We start from the raw sequence: 26,616 nt of genomic DNA on the forward strand, positions 1-26,616 counted from the left end.
TTTAGGACAAAAAATGTTGTCGCATCACTCAACAGCTGTGAGGTTCTTTGGTATGACAGTGGACAAAAACATGGTGTTTCTACCATTGCTTGACGCAACAAAGCTCTAATTCTTCAGCATTACTGGCATGTAGAAGCTTCTAAAAAAATCTAAAGGTGCATCCACACGACAGTAAAACATGTCAGAACATGTTGGTACTTTATTGCTTACTTTTACAAACAGGTTGAATACAAGTTAACGACTTACTGGCAGTTTTAACCAATGCTTTATACGATCATTCGACACTGCCAAAGTTTTGTTCTCCACTTACGGTCAAAACTTGTTTCAAACATGTTTGTGATATAAATCCGATAAATTCCAGCATTTTTTTACGACACATTTACTGCAGTTATAGAGGAACCAAATCTAACATATCTTGTTGTTAATTTGCGATATAAATTGAGCAAATAAAGAGAGCGTCATCACACACTAGCTTAAAATGAGGTATGTAATAGTAATCCTATAACTTCCTGACACGAAAGAGGTCATATTGACCCACCTTCCACAGCCACTGTGTCATGAGCTAATGAGTGGATATGCAAAGGTGGAGTTCCCCTTTACTTTCGTTTAATTAGCATTCCAAAGTTTACCTTTGGAATGGCTGGAATAATGCACTGATGCAACTAACACTGAGCTCATTAGGCTGCCTGGAATTTGTGTCATTCCTGTTCTGTTTTATTCTTAGAATGAAACAAAGTGATATTCAGAACAGAATGAATTATCAAAAGCTATGAACATTGATTGGTTTTTGTAATGCTAGAAGGGGCTGAATTTAGCTTTTTGTTTTAAAGTCGGTCTCTCATAATTTCGTAACATGCATTTCATGCAGTAAGAAAGGTACTCCAAAAACAATAACCATACCAGTCATTATTTTTTCTCTGACCAATTGCGTTTTTTTAATTTAGATGCATTTATCCAAAGTCAATAAATAAAGTCTTAAAGAATTCTAAAACTATAATAACTTAATCATTGCAACAGATTTGGATTTCTTATGTGAAAATATTGCGCATTAGGTAAGAGTTTCAAATGACAAAAGACTATACGCTCAGTGTAAGATATGAAAGGGCAAATGTTGAAAATAACAGAGGTGACCTAAGTCTACAAGAAACAAAAGCAGAATTTCGTCCTTATAGTGTAATTTGTTAGCAAGTCTATGTGAAAAGGTGAAAAGGGAATCCTCTCAGGATGTAATGTAGTAATTACATTGAAATATATACCAAAGAATACAGACAAACTACTCTGACATCACCAAAGATGCCGCGTAGAGGTCGATTTCAGGAGCAGCGAGTGCCGTTATGACTTCTAGTGCCAGGTCGCTGAGATCAGAAATCATCTGTGGCATTGGGGGAAGAAGGCAGCACAACGTAGAGGAAGTGGACGTCGGCCTCCCGCCACATCTGAAACCCGCCACACGACTCACTCGCCAGAGGAGGCCATCATGTGATTCCACCTATTCCCTCAGCACCTCCTCTGCTTTTTCCAAATTCAGGAGAGGATCAGTTCCACCAGAGGAACTTCCGACCACACCAAGCCGGATCCGCAGGACTGAGTCTCGCTTCAGGTTAAAGAGTAAGTCGCTTGACCGAGGGGGATCTGTCGGCAGCTTGAGGCTGCACGGTCCTCGCCACAGACGAAGTGCGTACAGGTCACACGAGTCACTAGTGGGTGGTCTTAGAAGTGACGGCCTGAATGTAGGGAGTGCAAGGAAGGTGGTGGCTGGAAGCGAGTTTCGTGAGGAAAATAATGTAAATGAGTTGAAAGGAAAAGAAAAAATAACGGGAACTCAAGAAAAAACTGACGGTGAAATAGAATCTGAAAAGAAAGCAGATGTAGAGGGACTCCAAGCAGAACAGGTGCTAGACAAATCCCCAGAAAAATCAGAGCTTACTAACAACAAGAAAAAGTTTGGAGATAGCTCTCCAGAGGGCCAGAATGCACATAAATCACCCAAAAAATCTGGAGCACACAAGGTGGAGGAAAATGCAGAAGACAAACATCAAGACAAAAAACTAGATGAGGCTCAAGAATCAACGAAATTAGGAAAGCCTAAGAAGAAGCTCGACGTACACAAAAGTTCTAAGCCTGAGAGAAAAGGGTCTCACAAAATTAAGAAATCTGACAAAGTACAAGACTACAACAACATACTAGAAATTTCGCATGAATACCAAGATCTCTCCAAAGCAGATGACAAAGTTGGAAAGCTACAAGAAAAGGTACGAGTGAGTGAATCAAAAGAGGCAGGAGAAGAAAATCAGCAAGAGCAGACAGAAGAAGAATCGAAAGAAACAGGAAAAGAAGAGAAGACAGAAGAGGCACCGGATGAATCCACCAAGGGTACACAAAAAGAGCAGAAAGAAGAGTTAACAGAAGAATCGAGAGAGGGAGAAGAAGACAAACAGGAGGAGTCTGTAGAGGACTCTAACAACAAAGCACAAGAAGAGCATATAGAGCAAACTGCAGAGGGATCTAAAGAGGAAGTACAAGAAGAACAGAAAGAGGAGGCAGCAGAGGAACTTAGAGAAGCAGTAGAAGTAGCGCAAGGAGAGCAGCAAAAGGAGGCAGCAGAGGAACTTAGAGAAGCAGTAGAAGTAGCGCAAGGAGAGCAGCAAAAGGAGGCAGCAGAAGAATCTAACAAGACAGCAGAAGAGCAGAAGGGACAGACTGCAGAAGAATCTAAAGAGGCAACAGAAGAAAAGGAGAAAGAGGAGGCTGTAGGAGGAGAATCTGTCGAAACAGCACAAGATCAGACACCTGCAGAAGAATCTCAAGAAGCAAAAACAACACAGGGAGAAGAAACATCAGATGAATCTAAAGAGGCAACACAAGTGGAGCAGAAAACAGAAGACCCTAAGGAAACGGCACAGGAAGAACAGACAGAGGAAACAGGAGTAGAATCTCAAGAAAAGGCAGATGTGAATAAACCTGAAAAGGAAGAGGAGGCGGTACAAGTTCCAAAGAAGACAGATGGTGAGCTTCAAGAGAAAGTAAATGTAGATGCCCCTGAGGGGGAGGTAAAATCAGACAAACAAGATGACCTTAGAGTAAGGGAATCACAAGAAGCAAAACTAGACAAAACAAATGGGGAAACAGCTACAAATGAAGTTCCAAAAGAATTAAAGACTAAGAAGTCTAAAATTCCTAAAGGAAAAAAGCCCAAACCTCAAGGAGCAGATGTATCAAATGAGGCTGAAGCAAGTCTTGGCAATGATGTAAAACCCAAGAAAACAGCAAAGAAACTAAGCACACCTGAACAAAACAACAGGAAACAGAAGAGCCTAGCCGAGAGAAAAGTACCCAAAATCAATGTTAGTGATAAAGTAGCCAGTGACAGTGATGACACTGCAAAGAACCTGAGTAATAAAGAAGGATTGCTAGGCGAACAAGAAGCGCAACCATCTGTTTCACCGACAGATAGCACTGCAACCCATAGGATAAACTTTGAAGTCATAATCCAAGAGAATGCTTTAGGGGATTACAACTGGACAAAGAGTCACGAAAAGTTGTATTACCCCAAGAAAAAGAGAAGGGGCATTAATAAAATTAGTAAGAGAGAATATCATTCAGACGAAGAGATCAACAAGGACAAGAAAGAAATGGCCTCACACGACTGGAGCCACGGCACTTCTCTGGGACGCAATACCAAGGGTCGATATGCTGGACACAAGCGTGTTCAGTATCGCTCCATTGGCAACGACCTTTCCACAGCAGGGTATTGTCCACGATGTGATCCCAATCCTGAGAAGAAGCCCAGGAAGGTCAAAAGAAGAATATTCAAATCAGGTCAGATTATTTTATTATATTTTTCAAAGTTGAACTCTTTGACATATGGTTCTGTTTGGTTTTGTAGTGTAGTTAGTATTTTGGTAAGCATACTGACCAGTTGGGGAGTTGGAAGATGATGACACATATGAGAGCTAGAGTTGTCTTAGAAAACTATTATAAGGTAAAATTTATCTCGAGGACAGCCAGTCTGAATAACCTGAGTTCTACTCAAGACGGTGCTGATGATGAAGTAGAAGTGAAGCGGCCCCCTTTCAATGGCATGGAGGAGAAGCGTTACAGAGCCATCATGGATGAAATCCAGGCTCTGATGGATGAAGTCCAGAGGCAGCGGGACGAATTTCGAAATGAACTGCGAGTCTTGGCCACATGTCTGGACAACAACAGACAACACCAGGCTAGTGATTCGACGAACGAAGACGAACTGGTCGACGCTTTGGGAGAAGGGGAGGAACAGGTGATGTTTATCATGACTTTATTAAGAACTGTAGTAAGATGTAGTCAACCTATTACAGATGACAAATTAGACAGATTACAAAATTTCTCACCCAATCCATAAATGGTAAGGGTGGCCGTTTCCTACCTCGCAGTATACAGTGAGACTGGGGGAATACTGGGTGCAAACTCTGATAATTGGTCTGTTAGTCTGTATGGAGGACCCACATAGTTTACAATCAACTAGCCTGTCTGTCTGTCTGGATTCTTACTCTGGGGTTGGGATGGGGATGCTAACCCTCAGACTACAACTACCTACCAGATACATAATCTAATAAATCACACAACAGGTTAACAGACACAGTGGGGTTTAACAAAACTGGCCTTGAACACTGCTTCCCGCTTGGGAATCAAACTCCGGCTCTGACATTGCTGAAGTAATATCATGACTTATTGATTGATAGATCACGAGGTCTCTAGTATATTATATCTATTATATATATATATATAATATATATATATATATATATATATATATATATATGAATTTTTATCACAGCACCATGATTCATGTATACATGCATTTAAGCTACACATATTCTTTAATATCACTTGTTGGCCGAATCGATGACGTCACTGAAGTCCTGATTTCTCCTCAGTCTGGTTCGAACCCACGAGGAGGGACGAAATTAGTATCAACTAAAGAATTCCCCTTCAGTTAACTTATTATGAAAATATATTAATTCCGGGGTAGATCAAACTGGATATTGAAGGACATTTGTAGCCTAATGCATATATATATATATATATATTATATATATATATATATATATATATATATATATATATATATATATATATATATATAATATATATATATATATTTATTAGTGTTTGTGTGTGTTCTCTGTCCCCTGTCGCTATCTTCCTCTCCCTTTGTGCCTCCTCCTTTAGTGTTCCTCCCTTCTCCCCCTTTTCTCAAGTAGTATGCTCCTCCTGTGTGTAAGTCGACTAGCGGGAAGGGAAGATGACGCGACAAGTAAACATCTGAAGGATAAGGTGACTCGATTGTTTGCCTTGGACATGTTCTTATTCCTAGCTGCTTACGTCATTCTTTCTCTCTCTCTCTCTGTCTCTTTCTTCCTATTTCTATTCGTTTTCTTTAAAAGTCCGTAGAAACACTCGGAATATAGTCGATTTTAATTCGCGTATGGGCGGGAATTGAATTAAGTGTGCATGGATCTCTAATGAGAGTTAGATTTTGACATCGCTATTTAGAGGTAGGCTTCGTCATCTATAATTAGAGTTAAGAATTTGTCATCTCTAATTCATCGTCTAATTAGATTTAGGTTTCTTCATCTCTATTTAGAGTTAGACTTTACCATCTATATTTAGAGTTAGACTTTCTCATACCTATTTAGAGTTAGATAGTCTCATACGTGAATTTTTATAAAAGCATTTCCTTCGTATCGATAAACCTCTGACTTTCATTAACCCTTCGATGATTGAAACCGAATTATTATTATTATTATTATTGTTGCAGCCGTTGCAGCCGCTGCTTTGGTGCCACGGCACCTCGAATGACTAAAGTGTCAGGAAGTGTCAGCAAGCGCATTAGCGAGACAAAATTTAGTTGGGAAACATTGTCGTTAACTTAGTTGGCAACCATTTTTTTCTTATTACCCAAACGGAGATAGTATCAACTTTCACTGATATTACTCGGGGAGTAAGCCTACAAACTAGTACTGTGTTGTTGTTGTTCTTCTTCTTCTTGTTGGGGGGGTAGGAAAGCTCTATGGAAAAGTCTGAAAGGGTCTGGAAAAAGGTGTTTCGCGTTGAGTTCGAGACGCGGGAATTTTAGGATGGGATATTCATGATTTATTTATTGGAATGAAAATGTAAAAAAATAAATAATGTTCATGTTAAAAAGTACAGAACAATTATTTCTAATAAAATATAGCATATTTTTACAATTTTCGTTGGTGACACAACACGCTATTTGACTGTAGATTTTTGCACGCACCTGAGTAAGCTGGAGGTGGGATCACGCCTTGTTATTATTGTTATTATTATTGTTTTTAGGTAGAAGCCCTTCTTTCAAGCATGTTCTATTAAAGGAGACTGCTACTTATTGATTAATCACTGCAGCTGAAGCAGCAATCTCCTTCAATAAAACTTATTATTTTTATTAATAATGTAGGGTCCTAAGCACTGGCCCTAAGGAACCTCACTAGTGCAGCCCTGGGATAAGAGTTACCTGAATCCCTGTCTACTGTGGTATACACTATAGTAGACTCACATGAAACGTGCATTTTATGTCTAAGCCTGTCCCTTACGACGCTCCTAATTGGCTATTGATAAGCCAATCAAAGCGCTGGAAACTCTCAGTCTCTTAAGAGACTTCACATATGCAGGATGCATGTTCCACCTCTCCCCAGGGATACTTTTGAAAGACGCATCCCTCAGGAGGGGTGGAACATACATCCTGCCTATGTGAACTCTCTCGGGGCGACAGAGAGTTTCCAGCCCTGTGATTGGCTTCTCAACAGCCAATCAGGAGCGTCGTAAGGGACGGGCCTAGACATCAAATGCACGGTTGATGTGAATCTACTACTATTAGCCCACCGTGCTGTGAATGGGTATCAGAGGTCGCAGGGGGTAAGAGACCATAGGGCTAGCAACTTCACCCCTTAAGATTAACTCTGGAGCAAAGGGGGACTAAAGGGTAGAAGGTGAGGAGAATATTTCTGGTTTTGTATGTGTTTGTTTGTGTTGGTCTTCAACTATAAACAAATAAAAAAAAAAACATTTTTGAAACAGATTTTTTTTTGACAAATTACGGCCTTTTCAGAAGGAAGGACACTGAATCGATGGATCCTTGGAAAAAGTCTATCAATCATCACCTGGTACACGTGATGTGTGGCATACGAAATATCCATTAGTTAGCACTCAACTTTATTAATACACAGCTCTTTTTTTTTTCAAAAACATTAATCTTCGATGTAATACATCTGAAAGATTACGTTACCCAATATACGTCTCAAAGATAAGGCCGATGTTTGCCAGCCACAGTATCAAGATTTTGAGAATTATAATATAATAACAGAAGGACGTTACTTCTTCTCAGTCATTCGAATCATAACCCAGAAACCGAAAGACTTATCGGTAATCATAGATCATATCCTGACGATAAATTCACACATCAAAACCGCCTTTCAGAATGGAATGGATATGAAAGACTAAGAACTGGGACCTATGAGGTCATTCAAAGCCGAAACAGAAACTGAGATTGAAGAAGGTTTGAAAGGTGCAACAGGAGGAAAATGTTGCAGTTGCACTATGAAACAATTGTTAGGAGAGGATGGAAAGTAAGATGGAAGAAAGAGAATATGAACGGAGGTACAGTAAAAGGAATGAAAGGGGGTTGCAGATAGGGGCCGACAGTACGCTGCAAAGTACCTTAAGTAATGCCTACGGTGCACCACATTAGGTCCACTGACAGCATTACCCCCCCCCCCCCCCCACAAGGTTTAACCAACTTCTGTATTTGTACAGAGAACTCAAGAAGTTCCACTTATGCGAGTAAGTCAGTAGCTTGTTAACTTGGCTACTTGTCGCCTATGTCGCCTACATATCATAAACAGGTTGAAAACAAGTCCCAAAACCGTGAATTAGGAAAGAATTTTTGTGCAAATGCTGGATTATCATAAGTAGCGCTCGAGACTGGCAATATGTCGTCGACTTGTATCCAAGCTGTTTGTGATATGTGGGCGATAGCTGACAATACGTTTGTGACACGTATGCAACCAAAGATGAGAGACTGCCAACTTCCTCAGGTCACATATTTATGCAAAATCAACCTCTGCCATTCTTGAGAGATTTTCTTAACCCCATAACAAACTTGACCCCACCCTTCGTGAATGATGGGATCCATCCAACATCGCCCTATACCTGACCCCTCCCCAAAAAAACGGGGGGACCATTTGTCATTTCTCCGCGGCCGTAAATTCACGAAGGACGACCCCCTACGTCATGGGAACATGACCGTAATTCCGGGAGGAATGTGAAATAAGGCGATATGGTGGGACTAACTAAAACACGAGGACTCCTGCTCACGATACGTTCCTAGGATGTGATTATTTCTCGACCTGGTTTCAGCGATAGGTGAAGTAGTTTCGCGGGAATTTTTGACCTATTTATAACAATTCCCAATGAAGTGATGGTTCGAAGCGATGAAAAAAAAGATGATACACATATATCACGCCGTTATTTGCCTTAAACAATTCCGAAATGGCGATAATAAGCTTAGTAGTGACCCCGAGACAATATTGGTTTCGTCGTTGGGTAATTGGGTCATCCGTGTACTGGATTCGTATTTATGGATACAACGAAGCCCTTAGCACGAAAATAAACATTAACAACTTATGACATATATATATATATATATATATATATATATATATATATATATATATATATATATATATATCTGTGTGTGTGTGTCCGTGTGTGTGTGCGCGCGCATGTAGTATGTATATCTATGTAAGAGACAGAATCTCAGCTTTATCCCATTTATCATTAACTCCAGTATAAGCCTGTTATTTGGGGGATTATCTAGCTCCTTTGACTCCTGGGTTACTGGCTCCACTGTGCATTGTGACGCCACTAGGACAAATCAATAAATCATAAAAGCAATCAACCGCCCGGCAGCCTAAAATCTTACGGCCATAAAGTGTGTTGAATTGAAAAATCACCGAATTATTTTTTTTCGAACATTCGAATGGAATGTGACTGTGATTACGAAATACAAATGGTAGTTTTAATAAGGTCTGTTCAGCTCGTCTGAGATACTAGTATGGCCGTGTAATAAGAAGTTAGGAGGTGGAACCTATCAAGAGGGCTTTTGAAACGTGCTAGCGATGGGGAGGAGGAGTAGGAGTGTGGGGGCGTGGGGGGATATGGGTGAGGTGGGTCTGGGGGAGGAAGGTGCAAGGAATCGAAAATAGATGGAGAAAGTTGACTAGAGCGGCCGACCCTGCTATATATACGTTGAATAATAAGTTCGAAAGAAGAGGAAGGAGAAGAGGAAAGTATGTCCAGGACGTGATTAAGTAGTGAATCTAAAAAAGAAAAAGGTCAAATATAGTTAGCTGATAATATAGAACAGAATTGAATATAGAATTGAGCACAAAGGCCCAGCGCTGGGACCTGTGATGTCATTCAGCGCTGAACGGGGATTTAAGCGTAAACAAGCTTTGAAAATTGTAACAGGGAAAAAACCTCCCATTTGCGCTATGAAACGACTGTTAGAGAGGGTGGAAAGTCAGATGGAAGAAAGAGAATATCAACGGAGGTACAGTAAAAAAAATAATGACTAGAGCTGATGCTAGGGGTCTTAGGTAAAGGACGCTGCTAAGAACCTTAAGTAATGCCTTCAGTGCACCGCGTGAGGTGAACTAAAGGAACTAGCACGCCCTACGTGGTCATGTCTATAGGACTGAAGAGGAACTCGCTCATGATCGCCACTTCCTCAGGAGCTGACCGGGTTCCTAGACTTGCTTTATTTATTATCATTATTTTCTTTCATAGGATCGCAGGATACCCCTTTTTTTTTAGGGGGGGGGGCCGTTTGTAGGATTTTCTGTGCGAATGATACGTAATGACTTAGCATTAAACTGAAGGTAGATGGCAGATCTCTTAAGCTTCGACTGGAAATGCCGGAAACCATGATTTGAAGGTTGTAAAAATCTGGAATCATATTTCGAGAAGAATGAGCGATAACTTGGTGCTAAAGTCAGTCAGCCTCTCTCTCTCTCTCTCTCTCTCATTAAAAAACAATCTCGCTACCAAATGTAGCCGGGAAGGAAAGAATGGATATAGAATTTAGACCAAAGGCTATATATATATATATTATATATATATATATATATATATATATATATATATATATATATATATATATATATATGTACATGCACCACAAAACGAAATAAAATCCTTTACGAACCACCATAAAAGGAAAACCTTCCAGCACTCGATACCCTCATTACGAAAATAGTCCAACTGGAACAACGGAGGCGCACGATAAGGAATTCTTTTTTTTCTTCTTCTTCTTTTGCATCTCCTTTTTCTTCGTATTCTTCTTCTTCTTCTTCTTCATCTCCCCTTCTTCTTTTTTCCACTCCTTACTTCCCCTTCTCTTTTTCTCCTTCCTCTTCTTTTTCTTCTTCTTCTCCTTCTTTCTTCACCACGTCTCCTTCTCCTTCTTCTTCTCCCCTTCCCTTCTCTTCTTCCCTTCTTCTTCTGCGTCTCTTCTTCTTTTTCTCCTTTTTCCTTATTTCTCTTTCTCCTTCTTCTTCTCTCCTTCTCCCTTTTCTTTTCCTTTTTCTTCCTTCCTTCTTCTTCCTTTCTTCCTTCTTCTTCCTTCTTCCAGGCTTCTCCTTCTCCTTTCTTTCTTCTTCGCTCCTTCTTCTCGTTCTCCTTTTCTTCTTCTCTCCTTCTCCTTCTTCCTTTTTCTTCCTCCTTCTCTCTCTCTTCTCTTCTTCTCCTTCTTCTCTTTCTCCTTCTTCTTCTTCTCCTTCTTCTTCTTCTCCTCCTCCTTCTTCTCTTTCTCCTTCTTCTTCTTCTTCTCCTTCTTCGTCTCCTTCTTGTTCTTTCCTTCCTCTTCTTCTCTCTCCTTCCTTCTTCTTCTTACTTCTCCTTCTTCTCTCTCTTCTTTCTTCTCTCGTCTCTTTCTTCTCTTTTTCTCCTTCGTCTCCTTCTTCTTCTCCTTCTTCTCTTTCTCCTCCTTCTTCTTCTTCTCCTTTTTTTCCTCCTTCTCCTTCTTCTCCTCCTTCTTCTTCTTCTCCTTTTTTTTCCTCCATCTCCTTCTTCTCCTCCTCCTCCTTCTTCTCACATTCCTCCTGACCCGACCTTTCGTGCAAAGACAGTTAGTCATTACGATTTCCGCGTGACGTCATCACGCGGTCATTACAGCTCTGGCCTTTTCATTGCGTTGTCCGAGAGAGAGAGAGAGAGAGAGAGAGAGAGAGAGAGAGAGAGAGAGAGAGAGAGTTTTTTCTATTAGGAGATAGAAAAAAAATTATATTAGGAGAGAGAGAGAGAGAGAGAGAGAGAGAGAGAGAGAGAGAGAGAGATTTCGCATTCACCAGAGACGTCAAAATATATATAAATAGTTTTCATTGAACTTCACATCACGATAAACTTCACTGAAAAAAAAGAGCTTCACAACTTCGCGTGGTATTTCCTTTTTACGATTTATCCATCCTTTATACATTCTTCATTACACGGCCAGACCTCTTTTCATTATTCACTCTTTTATCGTAGGAAGTGAACCTGAGGGATTCAGGTTGGTCCGACGTGAATATAGATTTCTTTGTGTCGTATACTGGGTCCCTCCTATATCAATTTTAATCTGGTTCTTAATAAATACTATATTCTCACCAATAATAATAATAATAATAATAATAATAATAATAATAATAATAATAATAATAATACGCTACTACTACTACTACTACTACTACTACGACTACTACTACTACTAGTACTAATAATAATAATAATAATAATAATAATATATGTAGTAATAAAAATAACAATTAAATATAATCATCAATAATAACTATAATAATCTAGTTAACAACAACAACAACAACAACATAATAATAATAATAATAATAATAATAATAATAATAATAATAATAATAATAATCTATTTACTGATAAAAAATAACAATTAAATATCATCATTAGTAATAATTATAATAATCTAACTAACAAAAAAAATACAATTAAATAATAATAATAATGATAATGATAATGATAATGATAATATATTTACTAATAAAAATTAGTCAAATATCATTAATAACAATTGTAATAATTTAGTTAACAACAAAATACTATTTAATAATAATAATAATAATAATAATAATAATAATAATAATAATAATAATAATAATAATAATAAGGCCACCTACAGCAGGTGCTATGACCAAAAATAACTAAGGCAATAAAAAAAAATCGAAACGACTGGCATTACTAAAATAATGACCCGACTCATTCCTGGGCCAAAATGTGATGCATTTCGACTGATTTACGATCATAATGGCCCCGGGGGAGGGCGGGGGCGGGAGTCCTACAGGGGATCCTTCTGATCCCTTTCCCTTCTTAAATAACATCAGGTTTTTTTTTTTTTTTTTTTTTTTTGCACATAACATCCATGTCAACTCTGTCTTCTTATGGTTCTCTGTCAACTCTTGTCAACCACGGCTCTTGGTCGTCTGTCAACTCATTGTCAAGCATAGCTCCTGGTTCTCTTTCAACTCCTTGTCAACTATGGCTACTGGCTCTCTGTCAACTCCTTGTCAACTATGGTTCCTGGCTCTCTGTCAACTCCTTGTCAACTATGGTTACTGGCTCTCTGTCAACTCCTTGTCTGTTTATGTCGCTGATGTCTATCGAATTATAAAGGAACCCAGCTAAAGAGATTCTTGCCTCCCCCACCTGTCTCCCATCCACCCCCAACAATTACTAGATAAATGAATAAACCCAATAAACAAAAAAGGAATTATCGTAAGGCGTTACGAAGTGGTAACTAATCTTAGGCCTTGTACAAATTTCTGTGGCAGAGAGAGAGAGAGAAAGAGAGAGAGAGAGAATGATTAGGTCTATTGGTAACTCCATGCTCTCCTTACAAAAAAATATCTAGACTCTATAAGTCTATTGGTAACCCCATGCTCTCCTTATAAAAAAAATCTAGACTCTATAAGTCTATTGGTAACTCCATACTCTCCTTATAAAAGTAATCTAGACTCTATAAGTCTATTGGTAACCCCATGCTCTCCTTATAAAAAAAATCTAGACTCTATAAGTCTATTGGTAACTCCATACTCTCCTTATAAAAATAATCTAGACTCTATAAGTCTATTGGTAACTCCATGCTCTCCTTATAAAAATAATCTAGACTCTACAAGTCTATTGGTAACTCCATGCTCTCCTTATAAAAAAGTTAGACTAAAAGCGAAATAGAGAGAGAGAGAGAGAGAGAGAGAGAGAGAGAGAGAGAGATAACACCAACGTTTCCAAAACAGAAAGACCACTTTAGTGCCGAGGTTCCTACAGCGCTCGAGTAGCGCTCTTAAAAATCCTCTCCACTCGAGAAAGAGAGAGAGAGATTGTAAGAGTAAATCCCCTCTCTTCCCCTTCCCTTTTTCACCAAGGAAAGGGGGGAAGGGGTGAAACAAAAGAGGGAAATAGGGAAAACAGCAGAGGGGATCCCGAAAGAGAGAAACAAAAGAGCCTAGCTGAGAGAACGATTAAGGGAGCTTAAAGGAAGGAGAGAGAGAGAGAGAGAGAGAGAGAGAGAGAGACTAGGAGCATGAGGAAATGAAGGAACAAACGTCAGACAGACATCCACAAGAAATGAGAGACGACCACAGCAACAGCGAAGTGGACAAAATGTGTTCCACACTAGATCAATACCCACAGAAGAAGAAGAAGAAAAAGAAAGAGCCACTGAAAAAAGAGAGGTGAGGTATACGAGAGAGCGCGAGAGAGATTGTTACGTCTATTGGTAACTCCGTCCATTCCTTATACAAAATTTAGACTCAAAACGGTCGCGTTTGTGTGTGCGTGTGTGTGCGTGTGTGTGAGAGAGAGAGAGGAGAGAGAGAGAGAGAGAGAGAGAGAGAGAGAGAGAGAGAGAATGATTAGGCCCATTGGTAGCTTCATGCTCTTCCCATACAGAAATTAGACTCAAAACTATATATATATATAGATATATATATATATATATATATATATATATATATATATATGTAGAGAGAGAGAGAGAAGAGAGAGAGAGAGAGAGAGAGAGAGAATGGTTAGGTCTATTGGTATCTCCATGCTCTCCTAATAGAAAAAAATTAAGAGTTCAAAACGATCGATTTCTTTGGCTCCTCAAAGTTCACATCGATTGTCTATCGAGTCTCACAGGAACTCCTGCCTCACCTGTCGTCGGGAATCAGGGGGTGGGGGTGGGGGATAGGGGTTAAGGGTGTAAACCCCGCCCCCCCCCAACTAACTGACCTTCCGAAACACGGAATGGGATGGCGAAGGGAGAATAAAAGAGGGGTGCGAAACGAATAAGCAAAGAGGGACTCTCCATTCTTCACTCGGGGAAAAGAATGGGACGTAAATTGACCTGAACCCCACCATTACCTCGGGAAATGAAGAATGTTAGGCAACAGTCTTTGATCATTTGGGAGAGCGTCTCGCGCGGATATTCTGTGGAATATATGAAGAATGGAAAGGCACTGAGAGAACAAATGAAAAAGGTTTAAAATACACTCGTAAGGTAGACATAATCCGTGCTAACAAATATAGGCCTGCAACGTCAGTACCTATATTATAGTGACCGGTTCATCTTACACAAAAACATACACTATCTCAAGTGACTATAGTACAAAAAGAGATTTTTAACGTCCTAATATATGCATAACCGTCCCGTATTATCCAAGCTAGAGCCGAATGCGGCGTAAATTCATATTATCAGCCTACGAGATGCTTGCGCCTACGAAATAAGCTCTATTAAAGTTATAGTGAGAAACAGCTCACAAGTGGCCAGATTCGTGGAAATAAAGCTGGCTTACACATTTTAAACTAAGTGTATTTATCGTTTTCTCAAGACCCAGACTTAGAAGCATCCGCAAGTTGTTGTCTTCTCTTTTACTGAAGACTACTATATTTAACGCTCAATGATAGACAGCGCCACTTAGTCTAAGGGATTTCCCACTGGATTTTTTTTAATACCTGCCAACCTTCCTTCCTTCCTTGAACCCGACCGGAAGTGTTTGTTGTGTCAGCAATTAGAGCAGGAATGAAGCAATCGTCAGGACATGCAACATCGGCCAACCTTGAGTGCAAGGCATAATTAACTTTGAGCGCCTTCAGATAGCGTGTGTTCATTTGGTCATCAACAAATTATTTAACCCCTAACTTCCTCAGGTCCGCTTTTGCGAAAGTTGCAAACGACAATGTATACTTAGTTTCTGAAGAGGAGGATTTTTTTTTTCTTTTTTAGCAGCAGTAGCCGTAGAAGGTAAATTTTGATAGCTTGATTGGCTAATAATATTAAAGTTCCGTTGTTTAACAAGTAATTAACATTGGTGATTTTCTAATGAACGGGAGGACAGTTTCATTTCAAAGAAAAATGCGGAATCGTGTCTTAAAAAGTGCGACTATTAAATACTTCCAATACTTCCAAGCAGTCTCATACAGATCTCACTCTCAAGAGAAATAAGACCAAATCTGCTCTTCACATATTCTATTGCATTCAATAATCATTCAGTAATGCGTTAAAAGGTAAACAGAAACGTTAAAAGTTCAAAAATATTCAATATTTGAAAAGAATCGGTAACCTTATCGCGAGAGTATACACATGAGCCAGCGTGCAAGCTGTACAAACAATGAAAGAACGCAATGCACATAAGCAGTTAGATACAGATAACAGAAAAAAAAAAAAAAATATAAGATTCATATATGCATGCATGACGTCCTGCCAAGTGAAAGACTACTTTTACAAATTCTTTGACTGATGATCTGTTCCAAAACTGCTCAGAAAAACTGTAGTACTATTAGCCGAGAATCTCTATCAGCCTACCGCGTCCAAGATATACGAAGCTTTCCTTTCAATTTAGCATCACGTTTTCACGCTTACACCAGGTGTACAGGTCTTTGAAGGAACAGTAATTTTTTTTGTATTTATTGAACCGTTAATAAAACGTTAAATCGTCAAAGAAAGATAATACTGTAGCCTCTCTTTAGAAGTATACCAGTTAACGGTAAACCATCTAACCAGTTACTCTTGTACATAGATTTCTTTCCACACTTCGTTTCAACTGACAGAGAAGTCTCTCTATCGATCTTGCACTTTTTACGTTTTGCTTCTGTTTCCCTTCTGAATATGTTCATTCTTTTTTAATATCTGAATTAAGAGCATCTAAAGTCAGTATGTATATGTTCTCTCAAGTTAACCAAACCGCCTTCACCAACATCGGTCTATCTTTACGCCTCTGACATTATTCTTCCATCTTTCCCGTGTCACCATATTTTCGTTCCTCAAACGACAACCCCACTACCTTCTCTCTCTCTCTCTCTCTCTCTCTCTCTCTCTCTCTCTCGTTCCTTCTTACTTCACACATACTTGGTTTAGTTCAGGAATTTTTTTTTTTTTTTATGTAGTCATCAAACGCAATCTGGTTCCACGAAAATGAAGAATTAGACCGACTTCTTTCATTCTAGACTCTGCTTTGCCACACTTTCTCTCCCCTGTCTTTCAATTTACTTTTCCTTACTCTAACACTTCACTCCTACTTTTACCCTTACTTTCTTCTTACTCTCCTACGAACTAACATTTAACGTAATGACGTTAGTGTCTTCCTTTTTACTATAGCAGTTGCAATGTTAAATCTGACAGCAATTCAGTCGCGGAGTGCTCTGTTATTTACAGTGTTCTGTTATTCCCTTCAACTGCAATGTAACTTTAAGGGTATACGTAGAGTAGAAGTTATGATGTCTATTACCGGAGTCCATTTTTCGCGGAAAATTTCTTTAGCGCGAAAAAGCCAATGACTAGACCGTAGCTTCAATTACAGCGTTCTGTTATTCGCTTCAGTCGCAATGTTTGGTTATTTTCTTCTATTACAGTCTACCTTTAGGACTATATTAAGAGTATGAGTATCCGAAGAAGTTATGATGGCGGTGTTACCGGAACCAAGTGTCAAAAATTTCGCGGAAAAATACTTTAGCGCGAAAGAGCGAACGACTGCCGTAGCACGCAGGCACAAACCATGCACTGTTCGTACTTCAGCAAATGAAACTTGAGTGTTCACGCGAGCCATTTATTGACAAATCTCGTAAACCTTCCTAACCACATCCAAACAACCTGATAAACCCAACACAGTCAACCAATCGCCAGAAAAAGCGAGAAATCTTTGTATTTGATCAGCGCTTCCTGGGGAAACAAAGAGTTCGTGTTTGCACCGTTGGTCTATGATGTCATCTTTTCATTAGGGGCACATATTTTTGTTTGTTGACTTTCTAATTGCTCTCTCTCTCTCTCTCTCTCTCTCTCTCTCTCTCTCTCTCTCTCTCAAGTAATTTGAGTGTTTAGACGCATCCCACTTAGTGGAAGTGAATATAAATCAAAATGCTTTTAATGATTTATATAAAAAAATGAGGCTTATAAACTAGACCATCAATACTTCTGCTTTCAGTGTAATCTTAACAAGTCCCCAAAACACGTAACATTTAGTCATAATGTTGAGAAGTTTTATAATGATACAACTCGACTGGACCACTAAAACAAGTAATAAAACTTGATCAAAACACTAAAACAAGCACTCGGATTGGGTTTAATGCCATTTCATTGCGTGGATGTTTCTAGCGGCTAATGGCACGTATAAAAAAAAACACGATTATATTGATTACCTTACTGACAGATGTGCATACATTAGGTGTGTGTGTGTGTGTGTGTGTGTTAGTCCATCCCTCTCACTCCAACGGAAGAACCTGTTGGTTGCACAGGTATTAAGACAGTGTGGCACGCGCGCGCGCAGATATTCCATTTCAAGTTGAATAACCGCGATAATTTTCATTCATTTACCTTGATTTATGTATTTTATTTTTTTTTCATGATAATCTTATTTAAATGCGGTGTTGGGAAGGGGGCGGGGAGCAGGTATGAAAATCGAGAGAGCAGGATAATACCCCCTATCCCCATTTTTTAAAATCAGTATTATCAAGACTACAACATAACAGGTTAATACAGCATTGCTAACGAATTTCGCGAATTATTATTATTATTATTATTATTATTATTATTATTATTATTATTATTCACGTCTTGTTTCAGCGAATAATGAAGTCTGTCTCTCTCACTATCCAGGAAGTATGGTGAGAAGGAGTTAGACACTTGATATCTAATTAAAACAGTGAGCTAATGATAAAATCACAGTCGATGCAAAGTATAAAAATGCGCCAAAGTTTCTTCTGCGCAATCGAGTTTTCTGTAGTACAGCATACAATCAAGGCCCACTGAAAATAGATTTATATCTTTCGGTTGTCTCGGTATAAGGCTGTATGAACCGCGGCCCATGAAACTTGAACCATCGCCCGGTGGTGGCCTGTCCTAACTTTCGCCTTAAATAGAACAAAAACTACTCAGGCTAGAAGGCTGCAATTTGGTATGTTTGATGACTGGAGGGTGGATGATCAACATACCAATTTGCAGCCGTCTGGCTTCGGTAGTTTGTAAGATCTGAGGGCGGACAGAAAAAGCCAAACTAAAAATGCATATTCGATACTTTTACCAAAAAGTGGACGAGTTTTGCCTAACGCTGACCGCCCCCTCTCTTTGTTATACAATTGGCAACAATCTCTCGCTGGCTCTCGTCGTTTGTAACATTTCTTGACAACAACTTCTCCCATCTACTCCCGTGTGACCTTTTCCATATCCGTCTAAATTACTTTCAATATTGATCTGTGACTTAGTCCAGTTTCCCCCACTTGACATATATATATCTCAGGACGAAGGAATGACAAAGTGTACTGGAATTCTACAAAAGATCACTTCAGGATACAGGTTCTGACACTGAAGACTAATATATTCGGTTCCTGTCAATTTTACATTTTGTAATTCTGATACAGAGATGCAGAATATAAAATACTATTGCCACGCTAAACAACACAGAGTCTACCTCTCTAACTTGCAAATGTTGCGACATGCTTTGATTACTACAAAAAATTCGATCGCTGAATATAATTCAAGCGAAAATGCTAGGCCTATGTGTTTACGCTGTAGAAGCCCTCGTGTTCTAAATAGAACAGCGTCACATTAAAGCTTTTATAGTCTAAATAGAATAGTTCACACATAACTTCAAAAGTTCAAGCGAAAATCAAGGCATTAGTACTACCCCAACACAATTCCCTTGCATTTGGATCATTTACGTTCGTTTTTATCTATTTATTAATTTATTTATTTTTCTTAATAACCGGGATCTCCCCTTTCTGCATTTCCCGTCATTCCCTCTTACTTCTTTCTAATGAACAACACAATACGTTTCATCTTTTTTAAAATTCAAAATCCAACCGCATAAAGTATCTGGCTACCACACGCAGCAACTGTCAACACTCCAAGTAAGTGGACTGGCAAAAGCGCAGCTCTCCTAATAAACTGAGACTATCTTAAAATTCTATAAATCTTCTTTCCCTTTTTTTGCTACCGGAAGAGAAAGAGACAGAGAGAGAATCAATACAAAGAGATAGATAGTAGATCTCCACTGCCGCGTGAGTCTCCTCCTCCGAGCCTGGGAAGTGCAGACACCGGTTGGTGGTGGTGGTGGAGGCATTGGAGATCGATATAGACTTCATCTCGCGAGAGATGCTGCTGCAGAGGAGTGACTGTAAGGCTCACATTCCTTTGCACCCTCGTGTTGTGGACAGGACGCAGCTAAGATTGTTAGCAACTTCTTCTTCTTCTACTTTTCCAGGGAGGTTTTCCGTCGGCTAATCGTTCGATGTGCAATGTCTGATTGTTTGGTGGAATCTTGTATACTGGCATTTTTTTTTTTCAAGCTAGGTTTTAGTCAGCTAATCATTCGATGTAAAATGTCTGTTTGCTTGGTGGATTCTTGAAATGTCTATTGAAAACCTTACTTACAGGCCTCAGAAAAATGTAAAAACTTCAGATGCACCAAAATTTTAACATGAATATAATGACGAAGTAACAGCAATAACTGTTGCGTTATCTTTCAGTCAACTGAAAGTGAGGGATATTAGGATTGTTACATTGAACATTGACTGAACCTCGCTGTACGATAGAGGAAAATAGCTCGTTCTAAACGCCAAAGAGATGTCAATCTGAAGTCAACGGTGGTATAAGACATCGATTGAAAAATACGTAGTACCTTTTCACCAAGCTAAAATTGAAATTCAAAGTGGGAGAGAATTATCACTGTTTTCTTTAACGTTAAAACCAAAATCTGACTAATTCGTGATACATAATTTTTTGCTGTTAGGCCACTGTTGAGATGATGCCATTTTAAAATCTATTGGACGTTTGTCTATTTTTTCTCTACGAGAAAGGTAATCCTATAGTTAGTCTCTCGAGATGTGTGTGTGTGTTTGAAAGAGAGAGAGAGAGAGAGAGAGAGAGAGAGAGAGAGAGAGAGAGAGAGAGAGAAATTTTACGAAAATATACATTATTGCATTCAAACGACTGCCCTCTTGGCAACGACTAAGCTTATAATGTTCTAGAAGACAAATGACAAGAGTTTGACCATACGAATCTTAACGACTCAAGAAACTGTCAAAGTTCAGTCTAAAATGGTTTCCCCTCTCCGTACCGCAGTGTAGGCCTATAACTTGATAACACTCGAAATAAAAACATGCGAGTACTTAACAATTCCGTAGGAAAACTATTGAAATGTTTAATATTTCTAGTCTGAGGCGTTAACGTTTATATATAATTTTTCACTGAAAAATCGAAATGCGTTAAACCTACCATGCCGAGTATGGTTCGATACTGACCCGCGTTAGGCTAATTAGCCTAATTAGCCTAACAACCCCTATATAAGACGACACGTAACGAAAGAAAGTCGACAATTTCTCAAAAGGCAAGACGCTTATTAAGAAAGACTACAAGACGCAAAGAAAGCATAATAAAGAAAACCTCTAACGCTGTGACTCACAGGTTCGGCCCAATCTTTTCCTTGTAGCCGAAGTAACGACCCTGGCTAGCTTCCCCCCTTCGAGGCAAACGACCTTTGCAGGCGGCTACTCACGCCCACCCCAATCCCACTACCACACCACACCACACCACAACCCCCCTTTACCCACCCCACCCACAACCCAACCCCCTACCTAGCCTACATCCACCATGCAATCCCCGTTTCCGCAGTCTTAACTCTGGGTAGTCTTTGCACTTTGGTAATCTTACTGATATAGTGTTTGTAGTCTTACACCGAGTCTTTGCAGTCTATCAGATAGAGTCTTTGTAGTCTTAGGCCGAGGTAGTCTTTGGAGCATAGGGCAGCGCGGTTGATTACAGGACTGCGGGCTTCGGACTTTGTAATTTACAAAGAGTGGTTGGCTATTAACCTGCATTACAAGGTATACATCCCATGGGGGGAATACTGACAAAGCCTTTGAGTGTATTTTGCGCAGGTTTCAAAAGTGCTTCGAGAGGAACTCCGGGGAACTTCAGGGAACAGAATACTTTAAATTAGACTAACTGGCAGTTACAAACTTCATTTTAGGATGTGAAATGGTATATAGAGAAGTTAATATCTTAAAATCACTCAATTTCTAGTAGGAAAATCATGCAGTTACGGAACTCTAAAAAAAAAAAAAAAAAAAAAAAAAAAAAAAAAGGGTTCAAACCATCTCTTGGGGAGGAACTCCTGGGAACAGAATATTTAAAGTTTAGACTAATTGGCAGTTAAAAACTTCATTTTAGAAGTGAAATGGTATAAAGAGAGGTTACTATCCTTTAAAATCACTCAATAGTGCTACTTCGCCGTATAGTACTAGCCCGTCGGGGATAAAATGTCCCTAAATGCATTTTATCACATTTGATCCCCGAGGCTGGCATAAGGCCAGCTTAATCTCAAACGACAACAACCCTTGGTGCTACTTTGGGGATATTTGACCCCCGACGGGCTGGCACTAAACACAGTGTCGAAATACGCAGGTAGACCACCTATGAAAGAAGTACCACTCAATTTCCAGTAGGAAAATCCTTTGCAGTTACGGAACTCTTAAAGAAAAAGTTAAAACCACCTCATGCTTAGACTCACACACGGCAAACTTTGCAGATGTCAGCAGCGCAGGAGACTTCAGCCGAGGTCAAGGAGAAGAAACCGGAGGACGAGGCTCAGGCTGAGAAACAGCAGGAGGACGAGAAGGAACTGAAGGAGGAGGAAAGTAAGGAGGACGACGGTAAGGATGAAGGAGGGAGCAGGACTCCGTCGACCTCGGCTACCCCAGAACCCAGAGGACAGGAGAACGGGGACGATGCCCCAGGTAGGTCTAAACTAAGTCAAAGGTCATCCTCACCTAGACTCATTATACCCCTCATTAAGCTTTGCAATCATTGATGCTAGGTCTAAGCTAAGTCAAAGGTCAATCCCTCCCTAGAACTCATATAACCCCTCAATTAAGCTTTGCAATCATTGATGCTAGGTCTAAGCTAAGTCAAAGGTCATCCTCACATAGACTCATATCCCACGCATTATACTTTGCAATTTATTAATGCTGTGACAAAGTTTATGGGAGAAAACCCAGATTACAATAATCATTTTGGATATTTTCCCATAGACTCCCTACTCAGTACTAGTAAACTGTCTGCATGAAGACTGGAGAGAGAGAGAGAGAGAGAGAGAGAGAGAGAGAGAGAGAGAGAGAGAGAGAGAGAGAGAGAGAATATCCAAGGTATTGCGTTCATTTGATTACGCAGGTTGACGTGGGGTTACAAAAGAGAACACGCCCACCTTAACGATGTGAAGTGAGATAATGGAATGGGGAAGTACCATTTATAAAATCACTTTTGGCAGCCCTAACAGCAGGGTACTACTAAGACTGGTAAGTAGCGTTTGCACTGGAAGTTAATCTGGTATAGTTGACGTACTTTTGCTAATTTGCGTTCTGTCTGTTTTACTAAATGCATAGCGACTTAAACGTTTCGTACATTGGTGCGAATGCGATGGAGTTAAAACGGTTCGAAATCTGACCAACATGGGTACTAGTTTCTGAAGAGTACTAAATTGAATACAGTCTAGTGAATTTCATCGAGTTTCGTTTGAATTATAAGGAACTTGAATATGCCATGCTATAGAAAATCAACGGGTAAATCGACAACTTTTTATACGTAACACTCACTGTCTTCTGAGAGGTATTCAACAAATGGCGTCCAAAACTAGGCATAGTCCGTGCACCAACCCAAGTTTTCTTCACTCCAGTAGTACAAATCTTCTGCTTCATCCTTGTGTTGACGATATCACCCAAGTTTCCAGACACATACACACTTGATGGGCACTGTAGTCTGAAAAAATAGCGACAAAAATGAATAAAAAATAAACACCGGATATAGGAACATGTGAACACCATTTCAAAGAACCGTCTGTGCTTTTTTTTACAAGATCTCATTCCCGTTGGTTTGAGCGCAATTGCCATTTTGATCACTTTATGAATTCTTGCTGTATTTATAATACTCAGCCACATTGTATCTTACTTATAAAGTTGTTTTTAGTTACTTTAAAAGTGAGGGCGTTTATAAATTGTTTATGAATAACAAAGAAGATATTAAATGAAAGAATAATTGGCAACACTTACCAATGCTTCCACTCTACCTGCTTTTGATTGGCTAACGGCTCTGCCTTGAATAAGTGATCGAAGTCTTCACGGCCAAAACTAGACTGATAAATGGCTTCTGCCCAGTAATATGGTTGGGAAACTGATCATTTACTTATGGGTATTCCTACCCAGTTTTTGTAACATGAAAATACACTTTCTACACAAACTTGCATGAAAGATCAAATATATCAGGTTAGGTGGCGTTTAGCACAAAAAAAAAAAAAAAGGTTGGGGAAGTGGTTGCTATCGTCTAGGGGCCCAGTAACATTTGTATTACCGGTAATTTGTATTACTCCTGATTATTTCGTGTTTAAACAGCTATTTAAGGCGTTCTGTATATCAGTTTCATTGTAAACTGGTGGTTTTTTTTCTTTAATGACTTCCTCACCACTGGATATGAGTTTGTCTAAGGAGAACATTCCAAAATATAATTTGGTTTCAGATCGTAATTTAGGCAGATAGTAGCTCGCAAGATTTCATGACTTTACTTAAGTCTCGCTTCCTTTCTTCACCATTGCTGGTCCAACCTTTCTGGCTACTGCTTCTTTTAGGGTAAAAGTAGAGTCTTCTCTCAATTCCACCTTCAAACCATTATAGGCTAGTTCATCTCTATTTTCTGCATCTCTGCATCGAGCTGTTCAGTAGTCACTCCAATGCGCCTTTGCCCTGTCACTTTTCTCACAGTCGCCCCCCCCCCCCCCACGGCCCAACATCCACCCTTTTAGGTCTCTGTACTTCACTGCTTTTATCTACCGGATCTCTGCATCTGGTTACCAGACCACTCTACCAACGCCATCTTTTTCACCGTCTTAACCTCTGAATGACCAAAATTATGCCCCACAGCACTGGGCTTGACAATTTACTTTCATGACATGTCAGAGAGTTTGGCCCAGAGTGCTTGACCTGACAGCCTATTTTTATGAAATTTCAGAGAGTATGCCCCAGAGTGCTTGACCTGACAGCCTATTTTTATGAAATTTCAGAGTATGCCTCAAAGTGCTTGACCTGACAGCCTATTTTTATGAAATTTCAGAGAGTATGCCCCAGAGAGCTTGATTTGGCACCCTACTTTCATTAAATTTTCAGAGAGTATGCCCCAGAGTGCTTGACCTGACAGCCTACTTTCATAAAATCTCAGAAAGTATGCTCCACAGTGCTTGACAACAAAAAAATTCCACAAAATCAGACTCTTTCATTCACTCTCTCGTTGCAGGCACGCCCAAGCAACTCACCTTGCGGGAGCAGTTCCGCAACTTCAGCAAATTCGGGGACATCAAGAGCGATGGCAAGCTGCTGACCCTTTCCCAGTCGGACAAATGGTTCAAGCAAGCCAAGGTCATCGATGGGAAGTCCCTCACCACCACAGACACGGCCATCACCTTCAATAAGCTCAAGTATGACGTTGAGAGATGAGTGAGGTCAAGGGTGATTCAAGATGTATAGGGTTAAGTATGATACACTAGGAGTAGAAGAAGAATGGGGTCACCTATTATTATTATTATCATTATCATTATTCAGGACATAAACCTCTATTCATCCAAGACAAACCTACAGGGGCTACTGATTTATGGTGTTCATTTGAAAGAAGTTACAGAAGATTAGAAATACAGATAGCACAGACCAATAATCATTAGCAAGGAAAAGCAAAGATATATTAATAAATTAATAGGTAGATAGACTAATATATGTATAAATCAGTAAAATAAGAGAATTGTTTTAGGATAATACACTGAATCTTCTCCTGAACTGCAGATGTTCTTATTGCAGAACAATTCTGCATTACTGCAAATCAACCTGTAATGTTGAAGTTATGTATTCTATATTATACCATTTATTATGATTAAGAACAGTTGGAGAGCACTGACATCACCTGACCTTGTTTTAGACTTCAAATTCTAATGTACTACAATTAGATCTCACATTAAGTCAAGCTAACCTAACCTAAACTAAACACAAATCATCATACTACATATCTTATTACATTTGGAAGCTAAAGCAGTTCATAGCCGTTGTTATATTTTTCGTTTTTATCAAGACAATTTGTCGTAGAAAGCGCTTTATCTTAATGAAGCATCTGGTGAAGTGATTGACTTCAGAATCCTTCACTATTAGACAAGAACTGATTAAGCAACCAACAACTTCACAAAACAGATTGAAAAGGTAAAACAGTACAGATTCCCAAAAGGTAACTGTACTATTTTACCTTTAAATATATGTACATATACATAACTGTGTATTTGTTTCTCCAATAATTATAATATTATTTATAATCTTCTATTCTCTTGCAGATCTAAGAAGATAACCTTTGTCGAATTTGAGAAGTACCTCGACGAGATCTCCAAGTCCAAAAAGATGGACGTGAAAGACCTCAAGACGAAGTTACGAGACTGTGGCGCTCCAGGCACTTCCGGAACCACGGTGAGTATCCTAAATTACGTCCTGAAAAATCCTCCATGGGCTTATCCGTCTCTCCTATCCGCTCCTCCATACGTCTCCAGTGAAACAGTAACTCTCGATGCGCCTGCTCTTAATGCATCACGGTTTGGATGTCCCAGGAACTGTTGGTTTGGATTACCAAGTCCAGAGACCCACGAAAAGCTTCTCATACCCCTCCACACGAAGACCTCTGCTAGAGGGTCAGGTTAAACTAAGCAAATCTCCCATTTCAGAACTACAAATTCAACATCATTAGCATCCAGAGTTAGCTGAAATTCTTAGCACTATCAACACAGTGATACAGGAAAACACATACAGTTTCTGACAGTACAGAGGTGTTAACTTTACTGCAGATTCTAAGCTTGATCATTGACAGCATCTTTTTTAAATATTAAATATTAAAACCCTTGTGCTTGAATCGACTAATCTTCAAGAAACTTTCAGCATCCCAAAACTACTCAATGACTACAGACTTTTGATAACCATGAGCTATCTAACACAACTATCAATATGATAAGTAAACAGAGT

The 26,616-nt window shown here is 39.4% G+C and overlaps 2 protein-coding genes across 2 annotated transcripts in view; both read left to right on the top strand.

Annotated features, from left to right (window-relative positions):
- Positions 1 to 3,938, top strand: LOC135223860 (caldesmon-like). The gene has a single exon (XM_064262758.1). It carries the CDS (start codon positions 1,335 to 1,337, stop codon positions 3,936 to 3,938), a length of 2,604 nt encoding a protein of 867 aa, XP_064118828.1. The 5' UTR covers positions 1 to 1,334.
- The window catches only part of LOC135223861 (tubulin polymerization-promoting protein homolog), a 25,778-nt gene continuing 3,081 nt past the window's right edge, over positions 3,920 to 26,616 (top strand). Inside the window, exons 1-4 of the mRNA XM_064262759.1 lie at positions 3,920 to 4,276; positions 22,116 to 22,323; positions 24,866 to 25,046; positions 25,941 to 26,070. Of these exons, the coding sequence (XP_064118829.1) occupies positions 3,935 to 4,276; positions 22,116 to 22,323; positions 24,866 to 25,046; positions 25,941 to 26,070 (861 nt within the window). The 5' untranslated portion in view covers positions 3,920 to 3,934. The remainder of the gene's footprint in view (positions 4,277 to 22,115; positions 22,324 to 24,865; positions 25,047 to 25,940; positions 26,071 to 26,616) is intronic.

This window comes from Macrobrachium nipponense, chromosome 10 (genome assembly GCF_015104395.2).
Source record: "Macrobrachium nipponense isolate FS-2020 chromosome 10, ASM1510439v2, whole genome shotgun sequence".
Classification (NCBI taxonomy): domain Eukaryota; kingdom Metazoa; phylum Arthropoda; class Malacostraca; order Decapoda; family Palaemonidae; genus Macrobrachium; species Macrobrachium nipponense.

Excerpts from the sequence above, each read along its gene's own strand:
- LOC135223860 (XM_064262758.1), top strand. The coding sequence starts at position 1,335 with ATGACTTCTAGTGCCAGGTCGCTGAGATCAGAAATCATCTGTGGCATT.